The 10,615-nt window shown below is 50.5% G+C and overlaps 1 protein-coding gene across 1 annotated transcript; it reads left to right on the forward strand.

Moving 5' to 3' along the window:
• The first annotated feature begins 1,002 nt into the window (after positions 1 to 1,002).
• On the forward strand, positions 1,003 to 4,065 carry slitrk2 (SLIT and NTRK-like family, member 2). Its single transcript, XM_030106678.1, has one exon. It carries the CDS (start codon positions 1,082 to 1,084, stop codon positions 3,773 to 3,775), a length of 2,694 nt encoding a protein of 897 aa, XP_029962538.1. The 5' UTR covers positions 1,003 to 1,081; the 3' UTR covers positions 3,776 to 4,065.
• Positions 4,066 to 10,615: the final 6,550 nt, after the last annotated feature.

The raw sequence follows: 10,615 nt of genomic DNA on the forward strand, positions 1-10,615 counted from the left end.
CTCACTCCTCTCCTTCTCTCTCTCCCTCTCTCAGTCTCCCTCTCCCTCTCTCAGCATCTCTCTCTCCCTCTCTCTCTCCCTCTCTCAGCCTCTCTCCCTTTCCCTCTCTCAGCCTCCCTCTCCCTCTCCCTCTCTCTCTCTCTCTCCCTCTCTCTCTCTCTCGCGGTCGGCTTTGGGCAGCAGACGCTCGGAGCTGCTCTCAGTGCGCCGAGCGGAGGAGGAGGAGGAGGACGGACGGCACAGGGCTGGAGTTATGCCTCAGCTCCGGGAATATTCATCTCCTCTGACGCTCTCTCTCTTCTCCCTCTTGTTTTTTTCCTCCCCGAATTGACTTTTCCCGGCGCTCCGTTCCCTTTGGAGACGGCGGTCAGGGGAGCCGGCCGTGCGTCATGGCGCGTCTTTGCGCATTATTTCTGGATCTTTAAAGAAGTGTGGTCTGTCTTTCTTTTCTTTTCCGCCGTGGACTAAGACATGGAATGAAAGGCTCAGAGTCTGCGGACCGGAGAGAGGCAGCGCTCCGCCGCCCTGCAGCTGCCGCTGATCTGCGTGAAGCCGCTGAACAGATCGCTGCACCCTAAAAGGAAAAACTAAGGGGTTGCAGTAAGCGGCTGTCGCCTCCTCTCACCCATTCTCCTCGGCTTCTGACAATGTGCCAACTCCATCCGCCGTGCAGGAGCCCTGTGCTTTCACCGGATTGATTGTTTCTTTGTTTTTTTCCTCTTTGGAAAGATTTGGAGATATCTGTGGGATTTGAAACAGAAGATCAATGGAGAGATCTGCGCACCTCCCGTGCGTCACAACCTCGTTTTAACACTAAATAACGGCGGTGCGCCTGCTTTCTGCGCGCCTGTGTGTGCTAGTGTATGTGTGAGTGAGTGTGTGTGTGTGTGTGTGTGTGTGTGTGTGTGTGTTTGAGTGTGTGTATGTGAGTGTGTGTGAGCGCCTCTGTCTCCTTTTTCCCCCTCCTCTCCCAACTGTGAGAACTGGGCTCGCTCTCTTTTTTCTGTTTCCCCCTCCCGTCCATCCTCCTGCAAACGTAAATGCTGGGTCCGTATTTCAGCGCCCTTCTCTGGCTGTAAAGATGCTGAGCGGCGTCCTGTTCCTGAGCGTCCTCACGGTCACCAGCCTGACACCGTCCGAAACGCAGAGCCGCAGAACTTCAGCCTCCAAAGACATCTGCAAGGCGCGCTGCGGCTGCGAGGAGCGCGAGAGCATCCTCAACATTAACTGTGAGAGTAAAGGCTTCACCACCGTCAGCCAGTTCCAGGCGCCCCCCAATAAAATCTCCCAGCTTTTTTTAAACGGAAACTTCCTCTCCAGGCTGGGCGCCAACGAGTTTGTCAATTACGGCAATGTCACCTCGCTGCATCTGGGGAATAACGGCTTGCAGGAGATCCGAACCGGAGCCTTCAACGGGCTCCGGTTCCTGAAGCGGCTCCACCTGAACAACAACAACCTGGAGGTGATTAAAGAGGACACGTTTGCCGGTCTGGAGAGTCTGGAGTATTTACAGGCGGACTATAATTACATCAGCGCCATCGAGCCGGGCGCGTTCAGCAAGCTGAACAAGCTGAAGGTGCTGATCCTCAACGACAACCTGCTGCTGTCTCTGCCCCCCAACATCTTCCGCTTCGTGCTCCTCACGCACTTGGATTTACGCGGCAACCGGCTGAAGATGCTGCCGTTCGCCGGCGTCCTGGAGCACATCGGGGGCATCATGGAGATCCAGCTGGAGGAGAACCCCTGGAACTGCACCTGCGACCTGATCCCTCTCAAGTCGTGGCTGGACACCATCTCCGTCTTCGTGGGGGACATCGTGTGCGAGACGCCGTTCAGGCTGCACGGCAAAGACATAACGCAGCTCATCAAGCAGGACCTGTGTCCCCGCAGGAACGCGGGCGAGCGAGCGCAGACCCCCTCAGACTCGCACTTTCAAGGGGCCCTGCCCCCGACCTACCACCCGGGGGGGATCACCCCCACCCGGGCCCCCAAAGCCTCCAGGCCGCCCAAAATGCGCTACAGGACTACCCCTCGCGTCTCCAAGGACAAGCACTTCGGGCCCATCATGGTGTACCAGACGCGCTCGCCCGTGCCCATGCTGTGCCCCAGCGTGTGCGTGTGCACGTCTCAGAACCCCGACAGCGGCCTGAACATCAACTGCCAGGAGCGGAAGCTGCATAACATCAGCGAGCTGAACCCCAAACCCTCGTACCCAAAGAAGCTGCACCTGACCGGCAACTACTTACAGATGATCTACAGGACGGACCTGACGGAGTACAGCTCGCTGGAGCTGCTCCATCTGGGAAATAACAGGATTGCTGTGATTCAGGAAGGTGCGTTTGAGAATCTGACCAACCTGAGACGGCTCTATCTGAACGGGAATTACATCGAGTCGCTCTCGCAGTCTCTGTTCGCCGGCCTGCAGTCGCTGCAGTACCTCTACCTGGAATATAACATCATCAAAGACATCCTGCCGCAGACTTTTAACTCTCTGCACAACCTCCAGCTGCTGTTCCTCAACAACAACCTGTTAAGGTCCCTCCCTGACAACGTCTTCGGAGGCACCATGCTCACCAGACTCAACCTGAGGAATAACCACTTCTCCTACCTTCCGGTGCGAGGCGTCCTGGACCAGCTGTCGGCGTTCATCCAGATCGACCTGCAGGAGAACCCCTGGGACTGCACCTGCCACATCGTGGCCCTGAAGAACTGGATGGAGCTGTCCAGCACCAGCGTGGTGGTGAACGAGATCACCTGCGACTCGCCGTCCAAGCACGCCGGGCGGCTGCTGCGCTCGCTCCGCAACGAGGCCATCTGCCCCGAGCCCAGCGAGGCGCCCCCGCCACAACACGCCCCCCCTACAAAAGCCCCCACGTTAATGAGCCCCGGCACCGAAGCCGTCACCACCACCCCCTCCTACCCCTCTCCTTCTGCTTCTCCGTCCTCCTCTTCTTCCAGCTCCGTCAGCCCCACCGAGTCCCACCTCCACACCCCCGAGCTGCACCCTGAGGTCCCCCTTTCAGTCCTCATCCTGGGCCTCCTGGTGGTCTTCATCCTGTCCGTCTGCTTCGGCGCGGGCCTGTTTGTTTTTGTTCTGAAACGCCGTAAAGGCGTGGAACACGTCCCCACGGGAGCCAACAACCTGGATCTCAACTCATTCCAAGTGCAATACGGCTCCTACACTCCCGAGCCCACCCAAGACAAGACCTCCGAGAGCCACGTGTACAACTACATCCCCCCTCCGGTGGGCTCCATGTGCCAAAACCCCATCTACATGCAGAAGGACGGGGAGCAGGTGGCGTACTACCGCAACCTGAAGGAGCTGAGCTTCGGGCCCCTGGACGTGAAGAAGGAGGACGTCCTGACCCGCAGCCCGGGGGCCTACACCATCAGCACAGTGGATTTTATGGACAAGTCGCCCACGTCGTGCGGCTTCGGCAGCCCGGAGCCCCCCGAGATGCTGTACCAGAACTTGGGCGAGCGGCCCCACAAAGAGCTGCCCTCGGCGGCGGGCGTCCCCCCTTTCAATTACAACTTTTGCACTTTGCCCAAGAGACCCTGTATCGTCCCCCCGTACGAGGCCGCCACGGCGCGGCGGCACGTCCCCAACGTGGACCGGCTGAACAAAACCGTGCTGTACGGAACCCCCAGGAAGTACTTCGGGCCCGAGCACCCGTCCAAGAACGAGCACCCGCTGCTGCTGCCCGGGAAGCTAAAAGCAGAGCCGGACTACCTGGAGGTTCTGGAGAAACAGACTGCCATGAGCCAACTGTAAGATAGCGTCACCCCCCCCCCCCCCCCAGGTTTTTGTGCAGCATTCATAATAATCACGCAGTTACTGTAATAACTCCCATATATCTATCTTATCTATCTGTGGTCAGCTCGACACGACGGCCTGGAGACAAACACAAGCCTTCGATCGATTCCTCTCCATCTTTTTTCTTCTCTTTTTTCCCTCCTAAAGATGTATAAAAAGGAATATAAGAAGTATATTATTATGCAGTTCTATTTTTTCTCCTGGAAGGTATAAATTATTTCTTCTTTTTTTGGAAAAAGAAAAAAGAAATTCTAAACAAACAAAAAGACTCTGAAGACGGCAGGTATTTCATGGGCAGGACTGTAAACATACAGCTTTTCAAAAAACTGTATTTTGGTAAAAAAAAAAAAAAAAAAAGAAAAAAGAGAAAAAAGAAAAAAATCTTTGAGTTGATTCCCCGTGAGTCTGAAACGTTCAGCCTTTGTTGGAAGAGGAAAAAGCTACAGATTGACATTCCTGTACATACCCTAGCAGATAAATGGTGAGTGTTAAAACCCTGAAAAGATTTTGGTTCCCTCAAAAAAAAAAAAATCCCAACAAGCGGCAAAATCCTAACTTAATCCAGAAAGTGCCTTTGCACTCGACTATTTTATCAACAATGCTCTCTGCAAAATGGTTCCTTTCTTTTTGTTTTTGAAAAGTGCTGTATTTTAAAGAATCTTTATGTAAAATACTTATTTGTTGGTTAAAAAAAAAAAAAAGAAAATGAACTTGAAACTTTGGGTGTGAAATGATGTGTCAGTTCTCCACAGGGACGTTCTACATTTCTCTGAGTTGTTTTTGTTTCCTGCTTTGGTTCTGAAGTGTCTTTGGAGATGTGTGAGGGAACGCTGTATGCTTATAGGGGAGCAATACCGAGCGCCGGCCAGATTGCGCCATTAAATTTTCACTGAAGCACTTTGTCAAGATGCCTGAGCGTCAGATACATTTCTTCAGTTTGTCTGCTGCTTTTTTTATCCTTATTGGGGAGGAATGTGTGCCGCCGGTCTGCTGCGTGTGTGTGTGTGTGTGTGTGTGTGTGTGTGTGTGTGTGGTGGGAAAATGAAAGTAGGGCCTGTTTGCCTGCAGCTCCTCGTCCAGCTCTGATGATTTAAGGGGTTTGTTTTCTGCGCTTCTTCTTGAGTGATTCCACGAGCTGGATGAGCGATTCCTTCTCTGTGAAAGCGTCCGTCCTGACGGTCACTGGCGTCAGAGGGTGGTCATGTGACCGCAGAAGCATGTCAGACGCTGACAGGACTCCACCTCTGCCTCAAGAATCAGCAGGAAAAAGGAATCTGTATCTTTTTGTTGGATGAAATTCCCAGAAGTCGTTCACCTTCAGCTGATTATGGTTTTTGCTGTTGTGGCCGTGTTGCCCTTTTTTCAATCCATCCAGCAGATGCAGGTTTATGAAAGGTTGGATGAAGATGATTGCCTGAAAAGAGAACAGAAGTGCTCTGGAGCGTCGCTTCGTGGCTTCGTCGTCTCACCAGAGAGGAGAGTTGTCATCAATAGAGCAGTTAGCAGCTGTGTGTTCCTCCCGTGGTTCAGCAGTAACACAGAGAGAGAGAGAGAGAGAGAGAGAGAGAGAGAGAGAGAGAGAGAGAGAGAGAGAGAGAGAGAGCGATGTGCTGCTGCTGGAAAATGGAGGCTGGTCTCACTTCATTTCTTCAGACATTTCTTTGCGCCTCTTTAAAGACGAGGGCTGTGGATTGAGGGACACTCAGCCGGGGAGGCCGGACGGCGTCCGGCCGTGGCGGGCTTCGTCTTGCTGGAGCTTTGTGTTGGATCATTGTTTTGGTGTTGCTCTAAATGAGCGTCGGTCCTGTGATGTTCGGAGCTTTATGTGAATGAGCTTCAGACAAATCGAGGCCTTTTCTCTCAGTTTCCTCCATCAGAGTCACTCAGTGACCATTTCTTTAGCTGTGGCGTCGCCTGAAAAGATCTCACTAAGAAACCAAAATGAATTGTGTTGTTTTTTGGGGGGGGGGGGGGTATTTCGTATTTTGCCCCAGAAGGCTGTTCAGGAACATTGTTTTTATGCTGGGATCATAGTCACTCTTGAGAGCACTTGTTTGTTTTGTGTGACTTTAAATTTAAACATTTCTCTCTGATGGCGTGGAGAATATATGAGTTAAAGGTTCTCATGGCACTATTTCACGGTCCGGCCCACTCGAGGGGAAGTCGAGCTGAACCAGCGTCACAAAATCATTTTTCACTGTAACAAAACACACTGCTTGTTGGGCTTTGTGATCCAGCCAGACTGAAGAATTCTCATTTCCAGAGCAATTAGCAGTGGTGGGTAGCTTCCCTCATGGACAGAGGAACGGGGAGAGAGAGAGAGAGAGCGAGAGAGAGAGAGAGAGAGAGAGCGAGAGAGAGAGAGAGAGCTGGAAAATGGAGGCTGGTCTGCGGAGTGAGAGCAGGCTGCTCCAGACGTTCGGCTGTTTGGAAAGAGAAATCTGCTTCTGAGCGCAGTGAGACGGAATCTGTCGTGTGGAATTAGGACTGAGAAGAACAAGTCACGCCTTTTTTTTGTATTATATATATATTTTATATATTTATATGATATTGTGGAAAATCTTGCCGCTTTAGGTGTTTTCGGCCCCCTCCTCGCCGGCCGTGTGGCAGAACCGAGCCGTCCAGTCTGCTCTCATGCTAATTCTGTTTTCTGTCCTTCAACTCAAGTTGACATTGGCTCTTTGTATTCTCTGTGAATGGCTCCCAGCGGCCAAATCCTTCTCCCCCACCTCCCCCCTTCACTTCTCCCTTTTGTACGTCCCTGTCTGTGGCCCACCTCCCCCCTGATCCTCCCCCACCCTCCCATTCCCCCACCCTCCCATTCCTCCACCCTCCCATTCCTCCACCCCCCCCTGTCTTTTGTCCTCCTGCTCCTCCTCTCCTGGGCTGGAGCCGCTGCTCGCCGGTCGCTGTCCGCGGTGCTGAAATGCTGCTGTCCGGTGGAGTTTCACCTCTCTCAGACGGAGGTGACACACTGCTGTTTTCTGCTGGGGGGGCTGCTGTCATGCAGGTTCCTGGGCGATGTTTTTTCACACTTGAAGCTTGTTTGAAAGAGGAAAACGGTACATGGAGTGTGTGTGTGTGTGTCTGCTCGTTGCTCTGGGCTGATCGCTGGATTTGGTCAAACCTCAGCAGCAGGGTGGAACATGATGGCTTCTTGGGAGTTTGAGGGTGAAGTGCAACTGAAAACACTGCAGATAATTTGTGATACAGACCTTTAAGGCACTGGTTTGCAAGTGAACCTTAGAAAATCAGTAAATTCGCTTTGTTTTGTTCCAATAGCGAAGCCAGATATATCATTAGTTGACCAAATATTAAGCTATTTCACCATTTTAACCACCTCTTTTAGTGGTTATGTAGTCCGTTCCATGGCTTTATTTGATTCCCATCATTTATAAACACATTATAAGTGTTATTTGAAAAAATCCTGAGAAACATAAACCATCAGGAAAATATACTAAATGTATTTATTTTTCAAACAAACTGTTAAAATGTGGGCTTTTACCAAGGATTTTATGTTAAGGTTGATCTGAAAACCCAAGTTGTGTTGCTAACCTGACAAATCCAGACTATGTATAAGAACAGAAAGCAACGGTCAAGTCATAGACTATTGGTTGTTACAGCTGCTTCTTGTGTCTACAGTCACAATAAAAGAAGAAGAAAGGGGAGCTGAAAATTTACATTTTGATGGGGATGGATGGATCCTACACAAGGATTCAGCAGTGAGTCCACAGATCATTTATTTGAAAAGAAGTGGATGACATTTAAATGTTATCTTTCAAGCCACAGCACGATTCAGCATCACGGACTCAGCTCAGGCCCCACTGATGTCTTGAGTCCAGCGTTATTTAGAATTATGTCCACAAATCGATGTTTTCTCTGTAACTCTAACACTGTCTTGCCGGTTTGAGCTGACGGGCCTCATGTTTGACACCCCTGGTTTAATCTAAGCAGACAGTGATCAGCTGACAGCTGGAGGATTTTACGTCACACTGTTTCAAACCCTGAAGTTTTGTCCAAAAATGATTGAAGAACAATAAACGAGACTGAACATGTTTATCAGTTTAGGCTCCAATAGCCTGTATGAATTAACGTTCTGGCCTCAGGGTTCGGAGCTTTGGGATTGAAAGTCCATGGGTTCAAACCCCACAGCTGATGGGTTCCTCACCAAGGATTTAAAAAGTCCGATTCCTTTAGCTGTTGCAGAAAATAAATAGAAGCGAAGCAAAGACGCCGGTCCAGAACCACAGAATAGAAAGACTTTATTAATCCCAGAGGGAAATCTGTCAGGCCAGTTGTGGCGGCTGCAGTGTCTGCTTGGTGCTCAGGGCAATCTAGGGTTCAGCGTCTTGCTCAAGGACACTCCAACAAGTGGCAGAATCAAACTCATAACCTTTAAAGATTTAAAGATTGTTGAATGATATTTTACTGATCTGCTGTGACACGAGTTTGAGAAACTCAGCGTTTCCCCTGCTGCGATCTTTAGTCTGACCACCAGGAGGCAACAGCCAGAAAAACAAACAAACACTTATTTACATGTTTTCCCTCATTATCCGTCTATGATATAAGGAGGGACTGGTGACGGAGCTGGTGGGAGGGAGTCTGATGGAGAATGAAAGACACATCTGGAGTGTGGATAAGCAGCAGAAAGCAGAAGGATCAGAGAGAAGAAACAGAAGATGAAGCGTTGAACGGCGTCAAGCAGCACAGAGGAGAATAAGACCAGAACCCGACCAAGATGTTCAGAAACCGAAAGTTTCCAATTCTGGGCTGAAAGGAGCAACTGAAGCAAAACGTGTTGGAGGAATCAACGCCTGCAGCACTGAGGTCAAAGGTCAAGGCCGAGGTCAAAACGATAGCTGCTTCCTTCATGAGAGTCATACTGGATGCAGGAGTTTTATTGAGGGGTTGTTTTTCGCGCGCGCGTGCGTGTGTGTGTGTGTGTGTGTGTGTGTGTGTGTGTGTGTGTGTGTGTGTGTGTGTGTGTGTGTGTGTGTGTGTGTGGTAATTTTATTTCCAGCAAAACCCAAAGAAATGAAATGTTGCTGAGTTCATGCGGCTCCAGAGGAAAGTGTGTAAAAAAACAAACTGCTGTCATGTAGTTCAGCATCAAACAGCACATTAACCCCACAAACCTGGTATTTCCTTTTCTCCCTTCCAAACTCGTCAACACCCCCCCCCCAAGAAAAAAAACCCTCCAAACCCCCAACTCCCCCCAGCTCTGTAAGTTTCCTTTCTCTTTTAAGACGGTGTATTGAGTTGCTTTCATCCGTGGTTCTCAGCGCACACGCGGGTGGGGGAGGGGGGGAGGGGGGGAGGGGGGGGGGATGGGTGGTGGTGGTGGTTTGGTGGAGGGGGGGTGGAGGGAGGGGGGGGTGCTGCAGTAAGCAAAGCTGTGAATGCTGTCAGGCCGGCTTCCTTTTTAACAAGCGTCGCCATTTCAGCTGCTGTGTGAATGACTGAAGAGAGAGAGAGGGAGAGAGAGACTGAGGGAGAGAGAGGGAGAGACTGAGGGAGAGAGAGAGAGACTGAGGGAGAGAGAGAGAGAGGGAGAGAGAGACTGAGAGAGAGAGATAGAGAGAGAGAGGTTAGCAGAGTCGTTCTTCTCGCTCCCTTTTTTCTGAAAATGGAGAGATTTTCCTTCCTTGGGCACAATAGGTCCTCTGTGTCTCTTTAGTGGCAGTGAAGGAAAGACAGGCAGCACACACACACACACACACACACACACACACACACACACACACACACACACACACACACACACACACACACACACACACACACACAGGGGGATGTAAGGGAGGGTTGGAACATGTGCAGCCTTGCACACCAATGAGGAAGCTTTCTCCACAGAACACTCTCCTCTCTTATCTTGCAACCCTCGGACTGGCGTGTGTGTGTGTGTGTGTGTGTGTGTGTGTGTGTGTGTGTGTGTGTGTGTGTCATCATTCAAACTTTCATATCTGAGTGAACGTCAGTAACTTTTGGTGAGGGTGTATTTTGTTCCTCTGTTGATAAGATTCAAACGTCTAAACATCTTAACAGGTCATTTGTGGGGAAACTCTCTCAACCTATTTATCCCTCTCAACCCCCCCCCCCCCCCCCCCCCCCCAAACAACCCCCTCTCTGAGTGATATGATAGAGCGCTGTGAATTGGTATTCCTATAGTGCGGCTCAATGTGTGGATAAACGATTCCGAGATGACTTTGAAGCATGAAGGCTTTGAGTTGATTTATAATAGGTGTTTGAGTGGGCCTCTGCTCTGTCCACAGACACTGTGTGTGTGTGTGTGTGTGTGTGTGTGTGTGTGTGTGTGTGTGTGTGTGTTTTCAGACTTTTTGAGCTCAGTGTTGTGCGTGACACCCGCTTTCCACACGTGCTACTCTAATCGTTTTGCCGCAGATTGCTGCAATCCATTTTCCCCTCAGTGCAGCCTCCGTGTGTGTGTGTGTGTGTGTGTGTGTGTGTGTGTGTGTGTGTGTGTGTGTGTGTGTGTGTGTGTGTGTGTGTGTGAGAGAGAGAGAGAGAGAGAGAGAGAGAGACAGAGAGAGAGAGAGAGAGAGAGAGAGAGAGAGAGTCAATTTTCTCTTCAACTCATTCTCCATCCTCAGTTGTCTTTCCTTATTCTGAGATTTTGGTTGTAATTTGAGTGGCCTGTTAGTTAGCACGTTAGTGGGTTAGCATGTTGGTGGGTTAGCATGTTGGTGGGTTAGCATGTAGGTGGGTTAGCATGTTGGTGAGTTAGCACTTTGGTGGGTTAGCATGTTGGTGAGTTAGCACTTTGGTGGGTTAGCATGT

This window comes from Salarias fasciatus, chromosome 2, assembly GCF_902148845.1.
Source record: "Salarias fasciatus chromosome 2, fSalaFa1.1, whole genome shotgun sequence".
Lineage (NCBI taxonomy): Eukaryota > Metazoa > Chordata > Actinopteri > Blenniiformes > Blenniidae > Salarias > Salarias fasciatus.

Bases quoted from the DNA above. Each gene is read 5' to 3' on its own strand.
- slitrk2 (XM_030106678.1), top strand. From the start codon at position 1,082: ATGCTGAGCGGCGTCCTGTTCCTGAGCGTCCTCACGGTCACCAGCCTG.